Here is a 26,015-nt window from a genome sequence, read left to right as displayed (position 1 = left end):
TTATCAATTGTGCAGCATTAAACTCCACAGTGGCTCCTGTATGAATGCCAAACCCCTGCAGTTCACTCGGGTCACAGCGCGGCTCAGAGACATCATGTGTGCATGTGTTTGCGAGGCGGCGTGGAGAACCCCTGTTGGTCCTCTGTCAGATGTCAGCTCGTATCAGCTGAGCCGCCTGATGAGCACAGGAAGAGGCGGGCGGCTCGGTGGCTGTCAGCTGACCGTCGGCCCGGACTCTCCACAGGTGTTTGTGTGTGTGTCTCTTATTCACTGTGTCGTCCCACGCCGGCTGGGATCACCGAGGTCTCAGGCGGGACGAATTGCAAACAGCACTGCCTCTCAGGTGGAGCTTTTCTCCTGTTTTTGGACTCTGTAAGCTCTGCTGCGACGTGAAGGGAGTCTCCCGTCTTCCTCTGCATTGTTTGAGCAGAATAAACCCAAATTAAAATACTCAACATTCAGAGTTTGATTTGGATTGAGGATGAAAAAAAAAAAAAAAAAAAATCATCTGAAGATCCTCTTTTAAAGGCCCCATTCGGCAGATCTGTGATGTCGTGCGTGTTTGAGATTTGAATGACATTTTAGTGGTAATCATGCTGAACGTGCCTTCACACCCCTGTGAAGCTGCATCTGCATCACACCAGTGGGGCAGGGCGTCTAATTCAAACAAACATTTAACGCTGTTTAACAGTCAAAGAGAATGAGGGAATTTGGTTTTTGACAATTATTGAATACATTCTAACAGATAAACGAGCAGTCAACCGAGAGGGAGAAGTGTGCTTTTCGTATCAGGTTTTTTAACAGTCGTGTCTATGAATGCAGATTTCTATGCAGTGTTTGTGTTCAACTGCATTCAAAGCTAGATGAAAAATGTCACTTTTTTTCATGTATTTCCACACATTGGTGGTTTCCACTGTCACAGGTCAACTCTGGCTTCATTTTCACACCTTCATGTCGCATCCAGCTGGAAAGAGAGATGTGCTTTCGCGTTTTTCTGGCCTCCTCCCCCTCTCACTGTCATTTCATCTCTTCCTCGGTGTTTTCACGTTGTGAAAAATGCATTTTGTTCTGCGCCTCTTTCAGGTACCCGAGGCTATCGCTAAGTGCCAGCGCGCAGGCATCACTGTTCGTATGGTGACCGGAGACAACATCAACACTGCCCGCGCCATCGCAACCAAGTGTGGCATCCTGTTGCCAGGGGAGGACTTCCTGACTCTGGAGGGCAAAGAATTCAATCGGCAGATCAGAAACGACAAGGGAGAGGTGAGACCGGCACAAGTGGTGTTGTTTCCAATGCGCATCTGGAAGAATTTAACCTCAAAATTCCGCCAAAAAATTGGTTCGATAAACATGGATTCATGCACTCATGTCCTCATCCAGTGAAACGTGGATATCCTTTCAAAATCTCACCGAGTAGGTGGCCTTCAGCAGTGCGTGCGACGATCGCTCAGTAAAAAAGAGACGGGCTCAGCAAAGAGTGAAGACATAAACGTGGCCCCTCCTGGGAGGACGCACGTTAGTTCTTATTTAACCGTCAGGAAAAGGATAAGAACAAATGCTGGAAACACGGGGGGGAAATAAAAAGGCTTTACGGCCACATTTACATATTTATGTGACTGCCTGTGTATTGAAGAGGCTTGTATGCTGTGGTAGGTTATGAATTGATAGGATGAGGTTGACAACAGTACATCATTTCTTAATAACCTTTTTAACCCTACCGGTGCTGCTTTTATTTATACTAAGAAGAACATATGATTATAATTTTTTTTGTTTGTGTTGCTTTGAAATTCCGTGTGTTTGTATGGCTGACATATTCACACAAGGAAGGAAGTGAAAAAAAATTATTTAAAAAAAATTGCTTCGTTCTTTGGGAAAAGTAGAGGTCAATAAAATTGCTGCCAAAAAACTCCTTTATGGAAATGAAATGTTTGGTTCTTAAATCTGTATAGATGTCAGAAATATTTCTATATAATTCAGGATGTTGCAGGTTTTTCAAATAGAAAGTAGTATTGGTAGGATTGTCAAGAAGGGCGCGTCCAACTTCCTGTCCCCTTCTCTCATGTATTTTATTCCAAGGGATGTAAAATTGCTTGTGAACTTTTGAGTTTCAACATTTGCGTCTCATTTGCGACTTCTTACCAGGAAACAATTCCAGGTAGTTTCAGTATGAACAATGCAGCTCATTTCATGATCTTCCTGGCTCTTGATAAAAAAAGAAACATAAAAATTCCTCCACCTGTTTTTAATTTTTGTGAATGCTGTAAAACAGTAATATGTAAATGTGTATAAAAAAAAGAAAATATAAAATGTGTTTCAGCTTTTCATTTGATGTTTTGTTATTTCCAGGTGGAACAAGAGCGTCTTGACAAAGTTTGGCCCAAACTGCGAGTTCTGGCTCGTTCGTCTCCGACCGACAAACACACTCTGGTCAAAGGTGGGTCCGCTCCGACGTGACGTTCTCTGTTTGGGTGCGTGACGAGCCGTTTGTACAAACTGTGAACTGAGTTCAGCAGTGAATCAGACGCCGCAGTTGAACCTCGCTAAATGTTTCGTGCCGCCGTCTCACTGAAGTGGAGACTCTCGTTTTCTTTCAGGCATCATTGACAGCACAGTGGGTGAGACCCGACAGGTGGTGGCGGTGACGGGAGACGGCACCAACGACGGCCCCGCCCTAAAGAAAGCCGATGTTGGCTTCGCCATGGTAACGACTCCTCCATGTCTCCTCCATTTTTCATATCGGTCGTCTTTGTCGCAACAGCAGCTCCTCACTGCTGCATCAGTTTCTCTCTCCGCTTCGTTACCTAAAAGGGAAAAAAAAAACATAAACCTAAGAGTTAATTGCATTTCTAATGCAGCCATGAAATAGGTATTTTCTCTGAATGTCATCCACAATAAATCTGGAGTTGGGAGCCGTGGATTCATTAGGACGTCTGTGAAATGGAATCGATAGATGCTGATGCCTGGATGCCTTCAGCACAGTGGGGTCCCACTCTGACACCGAGTTACGGCCTTTCATTTCCCACAAATCAACTCACAGAGAGCGAGACTGATTCTGTTTATTGTTTGGTCCATATTCCGTCTCATATGCACTAAATAATGCATCAGTCCCGTGAACAATATCCTAATCCCTGGTGTCGGTCCTTCAGAGCGTTCCAGTGATTTCATCCTCTTTAGTACAAGCTGCACATCCATTTATAGCACTGCCACAATATGGGCTTGGTTTCATCGCGTTGGATTTAATTTGTTGCTCAATTCAGGCATTTATTCGTTATTTTCATGAATATTTGAAAAAGTTACGCATTTACTGAGTCAATCATCCAGTCCATATTGTTTTTAACCAGGTTGTGCACTTAGTGAGTTTAAATCCTTTTTTCCAGTCATGACATGGAAATGACAACAGTATGAAAACATTGTTCCAATATTACAGACAAGCTTCTCTGTCTTTCAAAATGATATTGCGTTTCTCCCAGATGACGAGTTTTTATAGTTTCAAGTTTTTTTGCACCTCAGTCTTATCTGTCACAATGCATGTGACAGTGGTATTTGCTGATTGAAATAATTAAAATTACCACTTTCAAAGCACACTCACGAGTTGAAATTAGAAGTTGATCAGAGATCAAAAAAATGAGCAGCAGTCTCTGTGCGTCTTAAATATTTAACTGTGACATAACTCAAAGTAAAAAAGTACATCAAGGTGATATTAGGAGAACTTTACTGTCTAAAAACAGAACGTATTTCTCAGGTACATCTTGGTACACGGAAGTCTTCTCAGAGAAATAAAAAGCCAGGTCAGTCGGCTTGAGTGAGACTTGAAAAAGCAGATCAGGGCTTGTCTGGAGCACACAGCCGGCTGACACACCCTCTGGAAAGATTACACCCATTGTCTATACGGGCTCCAGCATTGTGGGAACTGTGAGCTGAAAGCATCCATTCATTCATCTTGTATACCTGCTGCGTCCAGGTTGGAGTCACATGGAGCTGAAACCTTATCAATGTGCGTCAGAGTAGAAAATTTAATGTTGTCGGAGCTCATGATGCCTCAGAAAGTGATTGTAAAACTATCCTGAAATGGATTTTAGTGCTGAAAACCACAGACATGGATCAGATGTTTTTCTTGTTGATCTTTCGTGCATCTCCTGATTTTCATAGGGAAATTATTTCTCTGCTTTTAAGACCATACGAAATACAAGTAGCGATTCTCTCTTAGTCTTTAATGCCGACTTCATTCAGCTGCACCTCGACAGCGTCACTAATGAACCTTATGAGGTCTGCGAGGAAGCTGGGATATCCAGGGAAAACCCACAGAGTCACAGGGGGATTCTCTGACATGGAATCGAACCCCGATCCTCTCACTGTGACTCTAGAATGTAATTCGTTGCCAACCAAGTGTCCCAGGTCAAAAGCTATTACTCCTGAAATAAAATAAAATGAGCAAAAGCAAAATCTATAATAGCTTTATTTGCAACAAAAACACTGACAGCATCTTTTAATATACGCTCTCTGCTTTGTTGTTGTTGTTTTGGTTCCAGCACTGCAGGCCAAATGCTGGTTATTTGCAGTCATTTCAGGTTGAAAGACTAAAATGCATTTGTGAACGAGCAGCGGTAAGTTTTGCCCCAGAGAGACGGGGACAGAGAGGCTGCAGTCTGGAGTCGTGCTGCTCTCTTTATCAGTGTTTGTCATCGGAGTGAATCAGCCGCTGATGATAATTTGTTTATTAGATTCAGTGTGAACCGCTCCTCCCCGGCTGGCTGCAGAGCAGAGAGAGTTAGCCTCAGCTGATAGTGATCGATATAAAAACACAGTTTATGCCCGAGGATGATCTGGGAACGCCGTCCCGCTCCGCCCGTGTGTAGTTGTGACCTTTATTTGCGGATGAAAGTCGTCTGCTCGCCAGCCGCTCCTGCAGGCTGGCGAGCAGCTGCTGTACCGCCAGACAGCACCCCGACTGTAGCTGCCGGTCTTAAATACATCTCAGGAGCAACGTGTGGATTCAAAGCAGTGACCTTTTAGTCCTAATGTGCCTCATCTGGAAGATTTTCGAGTTTTCAAGTGTCCCTGTTCAATTATCGCCTGTTTAGCTGGGAAACAGAGAAGCGAACCGCCTCCATCTGCTCGGCAGCGTCTGACTGTGCGGAGCGGCGCAGCAGCTCACACCACAGCTTCTTCACGGTGGCTGTTAACACAAGACTGACTCTCCTGTTTTATTTTTACCGCTGCGTCAGTTCAGCAGCATGAAATATTCTCGCTCAAAGCTCTGTACACTTTAGCCGCATTATGCTAAAAGGCGGTTTCGAGCTGATATCTCCCGGTGGCGGCCGGCCAAGTGGTTCTCACGTACAACACTAACGGGGAAAGAACGATGCAGTGCTGCTTTTCCAACTGTAGATTTCAACCAGTCGTTTGTTTTATTCGCTGTGAAGCTGGACTTCCCCTCTCCTCTCACTTGTACGTGTTGTTCTGCGTGTTCAGCTGCTAAAGCTCGTTCTTCTGCTGGAACAGAGACCGTGAACACAAAGAGGATCACTTGTTAACTTCCGGTCTGGAGACATGTATCTAACTCCGGTGACGAACCACAGCTCAGGTGTTTATGTACACAGTTCCAGCCGCTTTTTCTCTCTTCTATTTCTTTAAGAATATGGGAGTCATTAGAGATAATCAGCGTGTCCTTTTCACAGTTTGTACATCTTGGAGTGAGAAAGAAAATTGCTGTAAAGCGTTTCCCAGCGCAGCGGAATTAAATATTTCTTTTCCACTTTCCAGCCTTATTAATCATTTATGATCAGGGACATTTATCTTATGAGCACTTCAGGCGCTGACAAAATTGCATCCAAGCGACTTATATTTTCTGATGCTGCAGCTCATATACATCTATCATTTGGAATTGTATTTATTTTATTTTATTTGGGAGGATGGTTAACATGCATTTCTAGTATGCAGAGGTTTCACTGTTTGAATTAAATCATGAATGCAGTTCTTCAAACTTTTCTGATTGAGACCGCAGCTGTGTTTGCAGGATGGATGACCTTTAAACTCATGAATACACAGAGAGTAAAGCAGAGCTGGGGAAGCAGCAAGTAGAGATGGACCCAAGATGTTAGCTGGCTCACATGTTCAGAAGGGAAACAACAGGACAAGCTTCTATTTATTTTTATCATTTCGTCTGTTCTTTGTCGACTCTGTTTACTGCTAAAGATGTAAATCAAAAAAAAAAAAGAAACAGAGGCCGCCTCAGGTAATGTCTTTTGGCATCTCTGGAGCTCTGTGGTTCTGAGGAGTCATAGATATTAAATTTTCCCTCCATAAAGCCTGTCAAAAGGATTGATTTATAGCTGCTGTGGCTTTTTTTTTTTTTTTTTTTTTTTTTTCAACCAAATCATTGATTCTGAAACAAATACAGAGCATCTCTCGTCTGGAAACGCGGCTCCAGCTGCTGACTGGCGTTCCCAACGTCCCATCTAACCGCACCTCCTCTGCTTTCCTGTCAGGGAATCGCCGGCACAGACGTGGCCAAAGAGGCATCGGACATCATCCTGACCGACGACAACTTCACCAGTATCGTCAAGGCCGTGATGTGGGGGAGGAACGTGTACGACAGCATCTCCAAGTTCCTGCAGTTCCAGCTGACCGTCAACGTGGTGGCCGTGATTGTGGCGTTCACCGGCGCCTGCATCACTCAGGTAAACCGCGGATATGGATGAGTGAGCCTCAATGGTGAAAAGCGGCCTCAAGATTATGGTTCAAAGCAGTTTGGCAATGTTACAACCTTTTTTTATGAACTGTCTGTGTCTGGACACATTAAAGAGGCCATCAGGAAAGTCTTGTTTTAGTCGGGGATATGTGTGCGTCCGTACGCAATCAAAGTGTGATGTGTGTTCAGATGCGTCTCTATAACCGGCATTTTGAGCTACAGTTGTTTGTCCTTTGGATCAGCCGCACTGCTGACGCTCTGACCAAGTCGTCTGGCGGCGGCTGACAACCTCTTGTCAGCTTCCTCAAATCTAGTTGCTTTCTCCTGCTCTTTAACTCACGAAACTTTGAGGACAAAATGTTCACTTCCTTCCTAATATATCCCACCCACTAACAGCTGCCATGGAAAAGAGATAATCAGCGTTATTTACTTCACCTGTCAGGGGTCTTAATGCTTCAGCTCATTGCTGTGTGTGTTTTGTGTCTGGAAACATCAGTACATCTCTGATCAAATTTCCTGAGAAACCAGAAACAAGAGTCGTTTGTGATTTCCGTGTGACCGCCTCAGCGCAGCGAGCAGGCACGGCGGCCGTGTCACATTTTCTTTGTTTCATAATGTGTCTCTAATCAGGAAACTGAACTCCTGACACTGTAAAGAAAAAAAAATTCTTGGGGCTGTGCATTAATTGAAAGGCTCACAGCTGGCAGGACAGATAACTAACTCCACTACAGAGCGGAGATCACAAAGTAGGCTAAGATTCAGCCTGAAACCATGGCAACACGTCACCATCATAATCCTGAAATATAACAGGAACTCAGCAGGTCTGCAGTCTCAGTGCTGTGTTTATACGCCATGATCAGCCGGCGCTTGGCCACTGAAATGTTGGCACAGATCATTAAGAGATGATTTATGTCTTTGTTGTACAAACAGAGGATGGACCCAGGGGTGTGTGCTGGGTTTCAGAAGTGGAGGGGATTCAGAGTAATGTGTGTGTTTGCTGTGTGTTTTTTTGTTTGCATCGATGTGCATTCAAATCAGATGCTGAAGGCATTTTAATTCAATTTTTTTTTTTTGTTACGCCTACCTTGATCAGGACAGTATAAGACTGCTGATGTACTTATTTTTAACTGTGCGTTCATGTGTGTGCATCAAGGCTGCCTGTTTGCACACTGTTTTTCAGATCCACAGCTTTATAGCTTCAGAAATTAGTGCTGTTTTTACTAAACTGAGGTTGTTTGCATTTTTGGAAAGCTCCGACAAAAGGAAAAGTTATCCAACTGAGAAACTGTACTCAATGGTAGACTTCTTTTCATGCTATGATTCAGTCATAAATGTCAAACTGAAGCTTATCCACTATTCATCCACTATTCGATAATGTTTGGCATTTAAATTAGCAACAATGTCTCCGCTGGAACTTTTTCCCCTGAAGTTCCTTGCCTCCGTTTGGTTTTAGTGACGGGTCACCATGGAGAGTGCAGCTGAATTCAAGAGTTGCTTTGTTGTTAGTTTTCAGTCTAAAACATGCCTGGTGTCATGCTGAACGTTTTCCTTGGTTACTGGCCTCCCCTCCAGGTCCACAGCCAGTGCGAGCTTAAATCCTGACTCCTTCCTCGTTCAGCAGTTGTGAAGAGCAGCAGCGGTTTAGTTTTTTATTATATATTTAATTTTTTCCTCTGCAGTTGAACCTTCCACTGACACTCTGCACGTCTTGCAGCACTCTTTAGCATGCAGTGATGTCGGCGACCGTCTGCAGTAGAGCAGCTGCTCTCTCACACAACACAGTACACATGTTGGAATAGAATAGAAATAATTTTTTGATTCCAGGTGGAAATTTTTTGCAAAACTGCTCCACACAGAAAAGCAACACAGAGTAGGTATAATAAAAGGTAAATATCAAAATGGCAGATAAGTCATTTTAAATGTTAATATGTACAGGGCTAAGCTAAGCAGTAACTAGTCTAAACATAGAATGAAATGAACAGAAAAACACAACAAACACTAGAACAGAATAGACTTTATTAATGTCTCCACGGAGAAATGTACAGGTACAGAGGCTCGTAGGACACACGGGGGGTAAAAGTGATGAAAGGTGCAAATAAAGGATAAGAATAAGTAATAGTGCAAATCGTAATAATCAAAATCTAAAAGTATATAGTATATAAGTCTAAAATATATACATATATATATATATATATATATATATATCTTAAAAATATAACAGGAACTGTAATATATACAAATATGGGTAACACTTTATTTGAAGCCCCCCTGTATAACACATAAGTATATTCATAAAGCCATTATAACACGTGTAGCTATAGTTGTAAACGTTCATAGATGATCACAATGCCAGGACCTAACCCTAAACCTAATCCTATGCTGTATCGTGAGTTATAAAGCATTGTGATAATTTATGAGTGTTTATAACTACTGTGTGTTATACCGGGTGCTTCAAGTAAAGTGTTACCCAAATATGTTTTAGTATGTTTTTAGTGCAGCAGAATGAGAAGTTTAAACAGTGACGATGATTGCAGGATATTATAATATCCAGGGTTATTGCACATATTCTACACAGTGGAGTTGTACAGTCTGACAGCGGTGGTGACGAAGGACCTGCTCTTTCCTGCACGGCGGGTGTCTCCGCCGGCCACTGAAGGAGCTGCTAAGCTCCTCTACCGTCCAGTGCAGTGGATCAGAGCTGTTGTCTGGGAGTTGTAGAGTCTTATTTCCACGGGACTGAAGGATTTCCTGTGGCGTTCTGTCCTGAATGTATCACGAGTATTCTCAAGTAACTCTGTTCCTCAATGCTGTAGAACGACCTTGAACACATAAATACATTTACAGTGGAAAAATACCTGCTGAAAAGTCATTTAATCAGACTGTTTTGATAGCCACACTTGGATTTTAAGATGTGTTTTCATACCGGATTAAAAATTCATAGCCATGCATGGAAAGGACAATTAAGCTCTGTTACGACTTAAAGGTCTAAATCTCTTCAGATTTTTTGGGGGTTTGTTAAGTTGAGTTGAGGAAACTGCTTTGCATCTTGTGCATCACAGGTGTTTAACTCAGATCTGCTTCAGTCTCTGGTAGAATCACAGATGTTGTCGGCCACCGCTGACTGTTGATCAGGTCAACAATTCAACAACAATCTCAGATCTCATTTTTGTTTTTGATCATCAATTGTCTTTAATCATCACAGAAGCTCTGCTTCTTGATTTAAAGAGCGCTCTTTGTTCCTCCTACTCCGCCAGCTGACAATCAGGACCTGTGCAACTGGCAATCTGACAAAAGACAGCATCTCCATTATCCTCGTCTCTCCCACGGCTGCTGACTGATTGTTCCCAGTGTTTGTTGCTTGCAGCTGTGTTTGTACTCATGAGCTACATATGACCTCCGTTTTCCTAACATCTATATATTTTATTTTACTTTGCTGCTGACTTTAACTAAACATGTAACTGTTGTTATGTAATGTTTTTAATGAAATGTCCATCCAAACTTCTTCTGTCATTGCTGCAGAGTGGAAAAAAAAAAAGACTTAAAATTTATAATCAGAACAGCATAGAAAAGGGAAAATTTAACCTTGAAAACTTCTAAAAATACATATCTAACTCATGGAATTTTGGCACAGCAGTCTAAATATTCGGCACGTCCCTGAAAAGCTTTGGAAAGCCGACCTCACCAGGAGCTGCAGCTGTCACATCGTCGTCAAGTGACTCTCGCTGCGTGTTCAGACGAAACATGATGCAATTTCAGGGAAAGCAAAGACACAAATGTGCTCGGTTTGATTTCAGAGTCTGGCACATTTAAAGCTGCATGTTTCTAATTTGTGAACATGCAGAATCAAGGAAAAAAGAGAGACGAAGCTTGTGGGAAATTACAGAAACAAGATTAAAACCTAACTTACTGAATGTGCGTGTGTTGTCTCAGTCTAGTTTCTTCTCATGCCACTGGCCTCTCCTCCTGCAGGACTCCCCTCTGAAAGCGGTGCAGATGCTCTGGGTCAACCTCATCATGGACACTCTGGCGTCTCTGGCTCTGGCCACCGAGCCGCCCACCGAGTCTCTGCTGCTCCGCAAACCGTACGGCCGCGACAAGCCGCTCATCTCCAGAACCATGATGAAGAACATCCTGGGCCACGCAGTGTACCAGCTCGTCATCATCTTCACTCTGCTCTTTGCTGGTGACTGAAACATCCAACAGATCTGGAGACTCGTGTGTCGTGATGTTGTGACATTATGCTTATTATTCTCCTCTGATTGTCAGGCGAGACGTTCTTCGACATCGACAGCGGCCGTAACACTCCCCTGCACTCCCCACCGACTGAGCACTACACCATCGTGTTCAACGTCTTCGTCATGATGCAGCTCTTCAACGAAATCAACGCCAGGAAGATCCACGGAGAAAGGAACGTCTTCGAGGGAGTCTACAGGAACCCCATCTTCTGCAGCGTTGTGCTGGGAACCTTCATCCTGCAGGTAACTTCATCATCATCACTGTGTAAAGCTCTCTCTATATCACGTTCATACTGACGTGCACACACGTGTTGGTGCAAGTCTTAATGAATTCTCCACTGCCTGTTGCTCTCATCTGTACAGCTGTTCAATCACTCGCTCATTCATATAACAGCAAAAGCACTGAGCACAGAAGCCAAGTTGCTTTAGTGACAAACTCTGTTCTGCTCCTCATATCTAGAGAAAAACTCTTCGCTTGTTTTTTTTTACTGGAAAGTACAGCATGACGGAACTGAGATCAACGTTTGTAGCCGCTTGCTATTTTTACTTCTGTTATTTAGTGAATGAATGCAAAGAAAGTACCAGTGACCAGTGGTATTTCAGTGACAGCTTGCAGATAATCACTGTAGGTTTGAGTTATTGTTTCTCAAAGGAAGGAGTCGTGGATCTGTTTAGAATAATTTTCAGCAGCAGATTCATCTACATTTCAAGCACAGCTGCCGGAGGTGGTTTCCTTTGATACCAAACATTCTGGCTTGACTTTTCTAAGATGTTCTCTTGTTTTTTTTTTCCCCAACCCTCCAGATCATCATCGTCCAGCTTGGAGGGAAACCGTTCTCCTGCACGGCTCTGACTATCGACCAGTGGCTGTGGTGTGTGTTCATTGGCGTGGGAGAGCTGCTGTGGGGACAGGTGAGATCGCAGCCGCAGGCGTCTCCTCCCAACTTGAGGCGCAAAGACTTCTGAGGACAAACGGCGCGTTCTGAGCCGAGGACAAATAGGTGGATACACCGGGTCTGTGGCGGCAAACTGTTGCCGGTCACACTCGCGCTTGCTGCAGCGTTGCCATCGCAACCATTGCCATGGTAATGAGCTCCGCACATGAAAGCAACGCGACTCCTGTTTACGAGCGCCGAGGGAAAACAAACCCAGCATGTCAGTCCCTGTGTGGATACACACACAAACACACACCGTCACATGCATGATCCCGGTAACACGCGCGCACACACACACAGGCACACACACAGGGGCTTGGAAAGCATACGTTATCCAGAATAAAAAAAAAAAGTTGCTGTTAGAAGCAGAGCGGGTTCATTTGGAGGGCAAACACTGAGAAGGGAGAGACAGGAAGCCGCTGACAGAGGGACTGATGTGAGGCCTGTGATTTATTTTAGAAGTAACGGAGCGAGCGAGCAGAGGAAGGTGGCATACATATAAAAAGCTGATAGGCAGCCGTGGCAGGAGACTGCTCTATCTTTATTGACAGAGAGCAAACAGTCCAGGAGCAGCCACGCAATATCAGCAATACGAGATAAAAACGAAAAACTGCAGCCCTTAGTTCAGGAAAATGGGAACGTTGCATGAAATGGAAGACGAAATCCATCAAAAGAAGTGAACCACCTTCAGCAGCTCCTCCCAGCGTGAAGCGCTTCAAACCCAAGGCCCTCCTGCTTGGTCAGGTGTAATTTGACAAAGACACTGGGGGGGATATCTCTCGTCTTTTATATGTTACTGTATGTTGAATCACTTCTGTCACAGGAAGGGATTAAAATCTTTCCCTCTCAAAATAAAGTACACTTAATCAGTGTAACGCTGTAAAATACTTTAAAGTGAAACTCATGCAACTGCCTGTTTTGATGTTGACTTCCTAATAAGTTTAATATTCAAAGTTATTGATAGACCTGAATAAAAATGACTTTGACGCTTTTTATATTGAGCATGCTGTCAGACCTGTGGAGGTAATTTTATTGTATCATATTCACTTTAGACAGGATGTCTTTATATTGAGACAATATTAGTTTTACTGTTGCTTATTTGTTTTATTCTTATGATTTCTTTTTTGAAATTTGAGGATGGTAAAAATGCAATCCGTCTAAATCTCCTCCGATCTCATGAATTCCTCCAGATACCGAGCTTTTTGACTTGAACTGAGTGTTGCTGTGAAAACGCGGTCAGGAATCGTGGAGTTGATCCCTAAACGAATGCTTTCACTCTACTCCAGTTGATCTCGGCCATTCCCACACACCACCTGAAGTTCCTGAAGGAGGCGGGCCACGGCATCACGAAGGAGGAAATCCACGAGGAGGAGCTGACGGAGGGCGCAGACGAGATCGACCATGCCGAGATGGAGCTGAGGAGAGGCCAGATCCTCTGGTTCAGAGGTTTGAACCGCATCCAGACGCAGGTACGATGGCCGCCACCGTCCACGGTGCCCAAAGAACACACGTCTGACTCGACTGCAAAGTTTGACATAATGCAGGTTTCTGAAGCTCAGGTGTCTCTGGGAGAAAAACATGAGTGTTTCAGTCACATGGTTGTTGCACTGTTGTCATATTCTCACCTTGTTATTGGATGTTTTCTTTTTTGTTGAAATGGTTCTTTAACTTTGTGTCTAAAATCCAACATCCTTCTCAGAGGTCTGTCACTGGTCCTGTACCAAAAGGAAGGAAATAAAGGGAGCAGATGTCCTTGACTTCCATCTGCATCAGCAGTTTAGAAGCCAACTGAGGCCAAACTTTTACGACATTAATGTGGAAAGTCTGACAGACTCGGTGAAAACACGAGACATCTCACATTAAAAAGCCTTTAAATTATTTCCACATTTATCAGATCTGGATATTTCAGTAGGTGCAAGACGTATAAATGCCGTTTTATGGGTCTCTGAGGAGGTAATTCCGTTGTTTTTCTTTATATGAATGAGTAATTTATTTTATCCTTCAAACATGTCAAGTGGGGACCTTTTAAAAATGAGGGCAGATAAACCCTGGTAGCTTTACTCTGAAACCGTCATAAATAGACGTTCAGTTCCTGTTGATAGTGAGGACAAACTCATTTTTTCCGATAGTGTATAATAACATCCATATCGGCTGTTATAAAAGCCCCAGCGTGGCGGTAAACTGGAGCCGGTCAGCGGAAAACATCCCGGTATCTTTATTGTCAAGCGGAGTAAAACTTTCCAAAAGGTATTTTCTGCTGCAGTTTATAGTTTTAAGGTTGATTTATATTCCTGCGGCCTCACCTCCTCTTTTAATGTCTGGATGTTTTATCCGATACGCTCTGCTCCCACTTTAAAATCAAATTTACACGATCAAAGCTGTACGTTAACGTTCAGTGCTACACCTGAGGGCCACGTTCGCGCACTGAAGTCGTCTTCTCTGCAACCGTTCTGCTGTTCATTCACTCATCAGTGTGTGAAGGGAAAACTAGATTAAACTCACACACACTCACACACACACGCTGCAACTGTTGTCCACTTAATTTCACACTCTGCTGCAGAGCTGCAGAACAGAGGCACTTCATTAAAACACAGAAATTAAATGTGTCAGCTAGTGTATGACTAAAAGCTGATTGGATATTTGCATTAGTCAGTAAACTAAGTCAGTCAATGTGTTTTAAGCTCAAATTTCAGTTAGAAGCTTGAATAAAAAAGAACTTTTGGAACGGTTTGTAGTAAGTGTGATATGGAACCAGCGATAAGATGCCGCAGAAGATTTTTTTTCCTTGTAATTAAAACAGACAAATGTCTTTGTGTTTCATAGTGCTAAGTTTCACAAACTGTTTTTGATTGTTGCATTGCAGCGTTTTCTTCTAGCTTAACAGCACCTGACCGAAGACTGGCACAGTCACTTTACACAAAAAAAAAAAAATAAAAAATTGTCAACAACCATGTTAAACTAAACAGAAATCAGCTGCAGTTACTTGTCAATATTTGAAGCGAAGAAGTTAAAGGCTAACTTGTGACTAAACCAAGTAGTTTAGAGAGAACTCAGCTCTGGATCTGAATCTAAAGAGAAAGATTAAGTTATATGTCTACTGGACAGGATGTGGAGGCTGCACCTTGAAAGGTTGATAAGCTGAGAAATTCAAATTAAGGGAGGTGGGGTTGTCATATCAGTCATCCCCTCAGTGCTAACTCCTTTAGCTTCCCTATCCAGCAGCCAGCAAACTATCCAAAAGCCTCGCTTTGTGAAAAAGTGCAGCTGAAACTGTACATTTACTTGGACTGCAGCACACTTTAGTGAGCTGATGTCTGACTTCTCATTTCACTGCTGCAGCCGGTCATTCACACTGTTCCAGAACAGTCAGAACAGGAGCAAAGTCACACTAGATAAATACGCTTCATATTCGTAGTTTTCCTCCTCCTCCTCCTCCTACATCAGTGCTCGCTGAGCGCTAGCATCTCCACAGGCAATCCCATTCAGTCCCTATGGGCTTCATTAGCCACGATGCTAACACCCACCTACAGCCCACACACACACACACACGCACACACGCAAAGGTCAGGTGTTTCCCTCTCAGCTGCAAGCTAACTTATTCTCACTGTGGCCGCGGGGTAAACACATCTGAATTAGTAATAACTAATATATTCTTCTTCTTCCTTTTTTTTTGTCCTCCACAGTTTGTGTTTGACGTCTGCAGGCACACCAAGTTCCTCTTATTAACACGAACTTATTAACACGACCGTTGTTTGCAGTCGTTTATTTTTCTTGTTTCATTTTAAATTGACCATTAGTATCTATGGAATTGCAATGCTCAACTAAAAAGCATTTTTGCTGGTGTGAGTTTACTCTCTTTGCAAGTGATGTTTTTTTTAATACCAGAGATTGGGGGGGGGGGGGACAAAAAAACAGATTAACAAAATGCCTCATATGAATTTTTGCTGCTCTGTAGTAATTTAAAGCTTTACTTTTTAAATCGCTCTCATTGTTATCACAGTGTTTTTGGACTCCATCAGCTGTGATTTTCAAAGAGAGTATTAAAAGAGAAAGTCCGCCTGTTCAGCACTGAACAGCAGGCAGGTTGTGCATTTAGCTGCTATATAACATGAGATATGTCCCTCTGGAGACGATGAGGCTAAAAATCCTGCTGGAAAAGCTCAGATACAGTTGGATTTATATTACCTACGTAGCCAAAACATCAGATTTCTCTAAATTGTATTGCTGCAGAATGTGTTAAAAATCAGCTAATTTGTTATTGTCCTCTTTATGATTGGATTATCATCCAATTTTATGATTCTTAAGCATGAAAGATTGGAACCCAGTAGTTAGTTGCTCAGCAAGAAGTGCTTAAAATACAAATAAAAATGGAAATTTGAACTTATATATACTACAGAAATGCAGATCTAACTCCACCAACTAATTAAGGTCGCATGTTGCGATCCAGAACAACTCGGAGCAGTGGTGTTGAGGGCAGAGTGGAACCCTGCCGGAGAAGGAAGCCGCGCCTCGGTGTTTGATAATAACCTTGGTCTGACCCTCGCGCAGCGTCACTGGAGGACGCCACGCGAGAAGAAACGGAAACAAAGCCCCCGTCCTTCTCTGTCTCCCCACCGTCAGACATGCTGGAGAGAAAAGAAGAGGGGGAAGCTCGCTCTTTTCTCTCCGTGGCTGTGTATCTGCAATATCAGTCCGCCGTCCTCCTGGGATGGGAGGATGAGGGGATGGAGGGGGAGGCGACAAAAAGGCTGCAAGCTAATTAGGTTCTTATCTCTCCACGCTCCTCTTCCTGTCCTCCTCCTCCTCTAATCCTGGTGGGCAGCGTTGTGCCGCTCAACGCCTCAACAGTCAAACACAGTGGGGGAATAATTGGTACAAGCAGCACCTCGCTGCCGAAACTTTATCAGTCATTCCAAGTGACACATTTCTCCTCTTCCTCCTGTTTTTTGGCTCCGTCTCTCTCCTGTGCTGTCAGCCCCATTCACAGACTTTTTATTTCCCCTCTCTGTCGGTGCTTCATGTGGATTTTTACATTTGGTCTGTGAATAAATGACAGCTTTCCCCGGTCGTGCTTCTCAGATTCCTCCTCGCTCCTGTAACCTCTCCTCCCTATTGATCTCTGCCTCATCCCCTTTTCTTTGTCTCTGTCTCATGCTCACTGATGCTTTCTTTCTGCTGCAAATGAGCACAGGGAAGGTTATCCCACTGACAGGTGGTTTGTGCGATTAAAAATTACGTTTTTTTTTACTTGCAATTTGAGACCTGAGGCTGTTCGACTTTTAACAGGATTTCTTTCTCCCTTCAGAGATAGATGAGACGCTTTTTTTCCAATGATTACACAGATCTCCCCGGTCCTGAAAGCGATGCCGCCATCTGGACGAATAAGAACATTTGTCCTTCAGATCAAGTCAAATAAAGTGTCTCGATTTTATCTGGACGCTTGGTGTCACGTGACAGTTTTTAGACCAACTTCAGTGACGCAGAAATGACCTCATTTACTGATGAACTAACGCTTCCGTACAACAAGCAATAAGTTAGCCATAAATATTAACATTTCTCACTCTCCAGATCTTCATATCTTTGTGTCTGTCCTTTTTTCTGAATAAGTTGAAATTACTTGAACTTCCCCCCCCCCCTCCAGTCTTAAAACCGTCTTTAACCGCTCCTTCCTCCCTGTCCCCCGTGTCCGCTCTTCTCTCTGCTGTCTAACACTGTGTTGTGGCTGTCCTTCCTTCAGATGGATGTGGTCTATACCTTCCAGACGGGCCAGGCGGCGGTGCCCGGTGCCCTGCGCCGCCAGCCGTCCGTCGTCAGCCAGCACAATGACGCCACTGCCGCCAAAACTCTCTCTAGCCCCACCCACGTAGGGCTTAGCTCCTCCTCCTCTCTCACCAACTCGGCCGGGGCTCCGCCCGCCGCCGCTGCTTCCTCCTCCACTGCAGGCAGTGAGTCGGTGACGGGAGGCCAGCTAACACCGCGCTTCACCGGGCTGGACCCTGTCTCTCTTTCTCTGCCCCACCCTGCATGAAACTGGAAACATTGCATGGTGCTCCGGCACTGCTTCTGCCATCGGCAGGTGTCTGCATGCCCAGGACTCATCAGAACTATCTGATGTCTGAAGTTCATTTACGTTCAGTATTTCGTCTCTTTTTTTACACCAAATAGTCACTGAAAGAAGCAACAAGTCAGAAAAGTTGGATCATATCTGAAAAATTAGCTGAGTGTGTTTTGTTTTTTTTTAATTTGGTAATTTATTGAAAGACAAAGCAGCAGCAAAGTGTGCGTCTGCTAATCATCATATATAAAAGCATTTACAGTAACTGTAGGTTTTTTCTGGAGCAAGTTTTAATGTGATACTCAAAATAACAGAAGATTAATGAAAACTTTGTATTTATAGTATCAAAAAAGAAAAAATAAAGCCGTGAAATGACTCAGAACAGCAGAAGGAGTCAACATTACAACATGAAGAGATAGTTTCCAGTTTGGGAAAAGACAGAGCTCATATAGATGTCTGACATTCCAGTTTTTTTTTTTTGCAAATACTTTAAAATCTCACGTTTGAACTCATCGTGCATTATATTTGTGCACAATATTGCAGCTACACTCCTGTTGTTTCCTAAACACGATGCAGGCTTGCAGAACTTGCAGAAACCGGGACCGTTTCCATCTCTGATCCTTCCTCCTTCACCATCCTTTGCTCAAGCCTTTCCTCCATCTTAATCTCTGCGCTTCCTTTTTTTTTTTTTTCTAATACTTTCATTACCTCCCTTTCAACCTACCGCTTCTGCTCCTGCATGTTACGGAGATTTCTACTCTCACACGCGTCTATTAACCCTGATGAGACTTGCTGCTGATGAGTTGGTAAGAGATCACAGCTGTTGGCACAACCGACAGACTGGAGGAAAAAGAGGCTGCGAATCCCTCTGATTCGTGACAGTGGAAAGAGGAAGAAAAAAAATCCCTGTCCTATTTTCTTTGTTGTGTTTTTTTTTTTTTCTCCTCTTTCTCACTCTGTTTCTCTGAGGCATCAGCCTGGTCACCAAGATAATTTTATGGGTTAATCCTGAGCAGGGTTAAATCTGTCAGGCTCAGCAAGTCTCTCATGGTTTAACAGCCCAGAGCTTTTCAACTGTGTGACTGTGAGTGTGTGAGGAGTGTTTGGCTGTGTGTGTGTGTGCGTGAAGAGTGTGTGAGTGTGGTGGTTGCATGTATGCTCTAAGCTCCAGTGCTCAGCCTGCAGCTCTCCTGTGGTTCAGTAATAGAGAGCTTTGAACTGCAGGGTTATTAATTATAATGAAGAGTGTCTGCTGGTGCGTATAAATCAGTGTGATCAGCTGCAGCCTCTGTGGATTCATCACAGAGAAAACGACTTTAGGCAGTGAGAAGAGAGCAGCTAGAGGACAAAATCATTCTGGCTCCGACTGTAATTATAAATACTTAACATTATGCATGTGTTGTATCTTTTCTCCCTGTTGTTTACTGGGCATCAGTTTTTCACGAACGCTACTGATGAATTTGGCAAAGTGGGTCTGCGGCCCACAGGAGCCTCGGCGCCTCAGAACGTGGATTAGTTTGGAGTATTTATGAAGAAAATTTAATGAACTGCTAATTTGTCGCAAAGAAATACAAGATGGTTGAAGATGGCTCCAGTGTTATCAGATATTTCTGCATCCCAGCGGTGAAAAACACTTCGATCCGAATGGAAAAACAAGACGTATCATCCTAGAGGCTTATCAGTGTAGTAAAATATTTGGAGTTCGACACAGTGGTTCTTTCTCTTACAATTTAAAAAAATCTGGTTATTGAAGACAAAAAAAATAGTTGAATCTTTGATTAGTTGCTTGTTTCACTAAACTGAATCTTTACATCTGCCTAAAAATCTAATCAAATGGGATACCCTCTAACAAAGGCTGATGATGCTTCATCCTGTGAAATTTGGAAAGTTTGATATTGATTTGAACATCTTTACGGTTATAGAATGACCTTGGTTAATGTCTATTTTTGCTCTTTTCACTATAATGAAGATCTCTCTCTTCCATTCTAAATGTTAATATTTGACCTATATGGTCTTCAGAGACATGCAGTTTAAGTTCTGTGTTGAGGACAGTGACAGAAACTTTGTGCCTATAGATGAATCCTATTTTAAGGTTTGGGAGAAAAAAGCACATATGGTTGTTTCAACTAATGATGAAATAGGTGTTTTTGTTCTGTAAAAGTTTTTGGGGATTACTAACACCAGCATACAGGTATTATGTTGTCTGATAAAATCCTAAATCTGGGACTCTGCATCCACATCTTCTGGCTCTCATGTGATCTGGATGTTTTTCCTCATGATGTGACCCTTTACTGACCCCCAACTTGCCTCGAAATCATTCTGAAAGTCCTGATAGGAGCAAACCCAGCTTCAACACACTTAATTTAAAGTTTGAGGAATTCTGGTTCCAGAGTGCGTGCACGTCCCTGTTGTTTTGGTAAACAGTGATATGTGTGTGTGCACGTGTGAGTGTCGTGGTCCCGCTCCACACCCACTTGCCTGCCGGTGAATTGTTTTGGTTGCACTTCCTGCATTCAGCTGCCCTCAAACATCGTGTTGATATATTTTGTGTTGACGTTTTGTGAGCATCTTATGAATTTGCCCACCGCGTTCCCATCCAGCCGCCCTCCATTCTACTTATTGAAGTTGTGTTTTGTGGGGTTTTTTTTGCACTTCCCTGCCCAGATTCAGATGCACGACCGCCACGTGTCCCATCAGCCCCTGCTGCCTGTTTTGACGTCACGCTTTCAGAAACATAAAAGCCGTGTCTGGTCGCGCCGCTCGCCCTCTGACGGCCGTTTTCTCTCTTTGTTCCAGATTAAGGTGGTGAACGCGTTCCGTAGCTCCCTGTACGAGGGGCTGGAGAGCCCAGAGTCCCGTAGCTCCATCCACAGCTTCATGGCCCATCCCGAGTTCGTGCCCCTGTCCGAGGAGGAGGCTCGCATCCCCACCATCGAGGAGACCGGAGACGAGATCGACCCCCTCCCCAGCTCCTCGTCTGGGGCCAGTGGAGGAGGGGAGCCGCCCCGCGCCTTCCCCCACGGCCATGAGTCATCCATCTGAGCTCCTCCCTCCTCCTCCTCCTCCTCCTCCTCTCCCTCCTCCTCTTCATCAGCATCTTCTGTCACCCCACCAACTGAACTGTCACTGAGGAGGGAAGTCATGACTCTGCTCGTCCCCTCATCCTGCACATGCTTCACGTTGTGTCCACCCCCACCCACCCCCCCTCGGTCATTCCTGCCACGTTGTGTTTTTCATAGCGACTGTGGCGTGGTTCTGCCTGTAAGTCTCGTCCTCCACCGCCTCCACACGGGGTGGAGTCCATCGTCTTCGCCGTGGATCGCCTGTCCTCGTCCATTCATGGCTTTGTTTTTTGTTTTTGTTTTTTTACTTGACGATACCTTTGAAGAAGCTTTTAAAAGTTGTTGAGCTTAATTTTGCGGGACTCACAGCAGCATGTTGTGTTTCTTTACTCGCTTTCATTCCTGCGTCGTCGAAAAGCAGCACCGAACTTTGCGAGTGCAGCAATCCTGATGTACATACGCTTCTGCTCTTCTTCACAGCTATAAGCCGGGTTTGGTGATCAGAAAGAAGATTTTTAGGCAAATGCAAAATTGTAACCCTTTTATTTCCTTGTTTTTTCCCCTTGTTGTTGTTTTTTTTTTAAAGAACACTTTAAGGAATGTTAATGGATAGATGATTCAGACTCCTGAGAATGTCTTGTGAGTGTGACACTACAGTCTTCAAGGTTAAACTGTTTAAAAAAAAAGATGTTCTTCCCTTTATCATGTCTATATGTGTTGTTTTTGTTTTTTTGGTTTTGTTTTGTTTTTGCTGCTGTGTTGCATGTGGAAGGACCGAAGGTTTCTCACCCTGGAAACCCCGGACGCGGCGGTGTCCCGAGAGCGCTCTCTTTCACTGGGTGTCTGGCTTCATCTCATCCAGTCAGGGTTCTGGTTCTCTCTGCCCCCCCCCCCCCCCCCCTCTCCCCCTCACTTACTCTAGTAGGATGCATGTTTTGTTTCTGTCGTGTTGAGTCGCATGAAAACTTGGGAATGAATACTTGGGTTTCCGTTTTTGACGACCACGTTTGTTCGTCCGTTCGGAGCGACGCGGAATTCCCCGCCCGTGGGTCCGAACGTCCCGTCGCCTCGGAAACGGGCTCATCGATGCTCCGCTCATGGCTCGTGCCGTCCGACATGGCTCACTCTCACACACCCGTGTGGGGGGTTTGAGGCACACTGGGGGGGAAAATGAGGCCGCCGCTCGCGCCAAACACCCAAAGGGCCAAAACCTTATCGCAGTGACTCTCGCTGCTGGGACCAGACCGCCGCGGTCTTCGTGTCTTGACCTGAACCACTTTCAGCTGCTCCGACTGGGACGGAGGGTTCACTGTCTTCATCTATACTGCTGAAATTTATCTCAGTGAGGCGTCCCACTGTGTCACTCTTTCAGATGGAGCTCGCCCTGATGCTGACGGGCTTTTATTTTCCACCTTCAAGGTCTGACCATCACTGCCACAGGATGAGAAACATTCATTCTTCTGCCTTGTTTAAATGAAGCTGGTTAAGATCCGCTGGAGCATTTCAGCCCCTCGTTTACATCACTAACCAGTTTGATGAACGAATTCAGTTCCACTTCTGAAGCGCAAACCAAATGGCTTTCAGTGATTTTTAAGCTGCAGTTGGAGTGGAATCAACTCAATGGAAAACAGTAGTGATGGTTGGAAGGCCGATGAGCAACCTCCGATAAAGTATGGCTGAGTGTCGATGATGGTATCTCAGCTACTGTGGTTAAATCAGAACCGGCGGAAGACCAAAAGATGCAGAAGCACGTAAACAGATTTATCTTAACCTTAAAGCAGACGACTCGCTCACTTCAGCTCAGCACAGGGCTTGTGATCGAGTCAAGACGTCACGATGTGCTTCTTACAGGTGTTGAGTTCAAACGGAAGTTCCAACATGAGCGACCGCAGCATCGATGAGTCCATTCAGCGTCTCGGCGCAGGAGGTTCGGCTCGGCGGCTCGGGAGGGAAACGAAGCTCCGAACAATGTCTGGACCGTCTGCCTGTGTTTAAAACTAATCTTAGTACCACTCCTGATATTTCTGTCCCCTCGTTTGTCAGACTTGTGACTGAATCGGGCTGTCGGTGACGTCACGCAGCCGGCGGCGGGGACGGCCGTCCGTCTCGGCTCGGCTGTGTTCGATTGACACGTGTCGGCGTGGCGCCCACGCCGAGGTTTATGGGAGGCTGTCGATGTCACCAGTCGACCCAGAAAGCTAAATCCACTGTGTCCCCTTCTGCTGCCGCTTAGAACTTCCTGCTTCACATCGTCCGCAGATTACTGTCTCGAAAGAAAAAGGAATCCTCCTCCAATCAGAAGCAGCGATACGTCTAATCCCCTCTTAGTCTGACTAGCAGCCATCAACCTATCGATGAACTAGTACACGTTATTGAAGTAATTTGCTACTACTGCCATATTTCCAACTCTTTTGTCATGACTAGGTTCTTCCTCTCCCCTCTGATGAGCTTTTTCTATGTAACTCAGAGCCATATTTTATAGGTTGTCTGTATTGTTTTTTATCTCATTGTTCTCGAGGTTTCCTTTGGACTTTCTCACGCCCCGACCTCTGACCCTTTGACTCCCATCTCCCCCGACCAAACCGCCCAACCCACCCGCCTTCCCCCGGCCCTTTGCTCCAAACACGACCAAAAAAAAAAGCAAGGAGAAAATCTTCAGTCGTCACTGCCGAACCAAGTTTAAAGGACCTCTACAATGTTTACATGAAAAGCGAGTCGGTGGCAGTTCGCCTGCGCTTCTCTCATCCGACCACTTCCCTTTCATTCCCTTGCTTTCCTGAAAAATCTTAGAGTTACTATTTAACTAAATGGGAAATCTTTCTTGCATGGTTTTCATATAAAATTCAATGTTTTGCTCATTTTTTACAATTCTTCTGTATTTTTATATTAAGTACTTTTTAATATTTTGGAGATATATGAATATATATGTATAGGCTGAAGAGTTTGGTGACAGTACAGTACATGAATGAGATGAATCTACCGTGGACTCTGTCTTTTTACAGCTCTCTAAATATTTATGCCACGTGTGTCGTCTTGGTCACCTGATGTTAGGGCTCAGAAACCTGCAGTGACTTGTTTACTTCTTGTCGGCCGTTCAATTGGAAACTCAACAATCTTATCTCATAAGCCCCCTTTTTACATGAGTATATTCACCTTATTTCAGACGATGTTGTGGCACACACTACACGCTATGTGATTTCGCAGTAATCCAACTCCATTTAGAGTTCCGCCAATGCAACATGAATACACTTAAACGTGTCAAAAAAACATTAAATGGGAGTGTATAATTATTTATCCAACCTCTGGGTTTGTTTGTTTCTGTACTTTTAAAGCTACGACGAATGATTTCTTGGAATGAGTGGGTTTATGCCGTTTTCCAGCCGCCAGGCGTCAGAGCCGACAACTTTAAAGAGGACCAGAGCTGTGTGTCGCGTCGAGCTCCACCTCCTCTCAGAGGGGGTCGAGGCCCGGGCTCCCAGAACTGCTTTAAGCTGAGACGATCCTGGTTGGTTAGGACGTCCAAAAGCAGCTCGCTGACAGAGACACAGTCCAAAACATTCAGAGTGAGAAGTGTTGAAAAGCCCAAATTGGATTTAGTTTGTTAGAACTTAAATCAAACCTGCAAAAATGTCCCTAAAACCTTGAACTCTCTTCAATTATTCTTCACCATTTGATCATTTCAGCACAAACTCTCTACAAGGCTGTGATCGCTTCACCAAAGCTTATTAAAATGTGTTACTCTGTGATTTTGCGACATCCCCTGTAGCTTCCTGTGAGCCTGTTTCCAGACCAGTGAGTGGGCAGGAGCTCCTCAATCAGAGCTTCAGAGGCGCTGAGTCTGGCTCCGGACCAGCCTTTTCCAAGTCGTCCCCAAAGGAGCCCGAGTCGCCTCGGTTCTTCGGCTTTAATCCCGATTTTAAATTCGTTGGTAAAACGCAAACTCTGAGGGAGGCGGAGCCTGCGACGGGACACAGCTGCAGCTGATACAGATCATCGTTTTTCTATGTACACACGACTGAACAGGGAAGAGTGCAGGACTGTTGAAGCGCTGCCTCTTCCCGTCGTGTGTTTGTTGGTTATAAATGAGACACACACACACGCGCACACACTGCAAACGATGCGTTTCCTCTTTGTTTTGTCCTGCTGAACGCCTGCGCTCCTGCAGTCAGTACAGTGTAAATATTGTCATATAGGTGACTGAGGTGTACCTGCTGTCTGTGTCGGGGTGACGGGATGTCGGAGGGGGGGCAATCAGCCAATCATCACCCAGCCAAGCTTTAAGAGTTACTCTGCCAAAGTCGTTTTTTTCCGTTCCGTTTTCTTCTGCACAACTTTTGTCATATGACTCCCTGCCCCTGTCACCCCCCTTCTGGATAGGATTGTCCCGTCCCTCCCCCTCGGCCGCGGCGGCCGTCTGTTGGACTGGTTGGACTGGTTGCCCTCACGTCCCATCATGCCGGGTTGCACAGCACAGCCAATCAGAGACGCTCTGTTTGTGCTTCTGGTTTTCAGCCATGTCACAGATTCTAGAAAACAAATGAACACACACAAAAAAAAACCAGTAAAGATGAGACTCCGAATCGGACTGAAAGTAGAAAATCTTCACCTGGATTTCTTTCTTTTCTTTTTCACTGAAGGTTCATTTTTTTGGGACTCTTGTAAGATCACAGTTTGCTGCAGTTTTCCATCAGGACTTCTGAAACGAAGAAGGAATTAGCTTTGTTTCGGGCCGCTTCCTTTTCAGAGCACTGCCTTTCTCAACACCACTTCCTGTCGGTGGATTTTAAAGGATTTTTTTTTTTTTTTTTTCCTTTCCCAAGAACCTTCACGTTCACTTCAAAAGTCACGAATAAACAAGGTTCAAACAAACTGGAATATCACAGCTGGAAGTCATAACCACTTACAACATACAACTCTAGATTTATAGTATATCTATTTATTTATGTCGAGTCTGATATAAATACATAGATATGATGAACAAATGGTTTCTCAGTTGAACTTCATTGCAAAAAAGACTGACTTTTTTTTTCTGTAAGT

At 44.3% G+C, this 26,015-nt stretch overlaps 1 protein-coding gene across 6 annotated transcripts in view; it reads left to right on the top strand.

Annotated features, from left to right (window-relative positions):
* The window catches only part of LOC115387998 (plasma membrane calcium-transporting ATPase 1-like), a 99,213-nt gene extending 75,008 nt beyond the window's left edge, over nt 1–24,205 (top strand). For 3 of the 6 annotated variants that reach the window (XM_030090913.1, XM_030090910.1, XM_030090911.1), the window contains 9 exons: nt 1,084–1,263; nt 2,347–2,434; nt 2,595–2,701; nt 6,489–6,680; nt 10,661–10,874; nt 10,958–11,169; nt 11,731–11,838; nt 13,148–13,330; nt 20,713–24,205. In XM_030090913.1, coding sequence (XP_029946773.1) covers nt 1,084–1,263; nt 2,347–2,434; nt 2,595–2,701; nt 6,489–6,680; nt 10,661–10,874; nt 10,958–11,169; nt 11,731–11,838; nt 13,148–13,330; nt 20,713–20,958 — 1,530 coding nt within the window. In that variant the 3' untranslated portion in view covers nt 20,959–24,205. Of the gene's footprint in view, nt 1–1,083; nt 1,264–2,346; nt 2,435–2,594; nt 2,702–6,488; nt 6,681–10,660; nt 10,875–10,957; nt 11,170–11,730; nt 11,839–13,147; nt 13,331–17,598; nt 17,807–20,712 lie in introns of all 6 variants that reach the window. The other 3 variants (XM_030090914.1, XM_030090912.1, XM_030090915.1) reach the window with 2 other exon arrangements.
* The last annotated feature ends 1,810 nt before the right edge of the window (nt 24,206–26,015 follow it).

Source organism: Salarias fasciatus, chromosome 5, assembly GCF_902148845.1.
Source record: "Salarias fasciatus chromosome 5, fSalaFa1.1, whole genome shotgun sequence".
NCBI lineage: Eukaryota > Metazoa > Chordata > Actinopteri > Blenniiformes > Blenniidae > Salarias > Salarias fasciatus.
The sequence above is the reverse complement of the archived record's forward strand: the minus strand, read 5'-3'. Positions and strand labels throughout refer to the sequence as shown.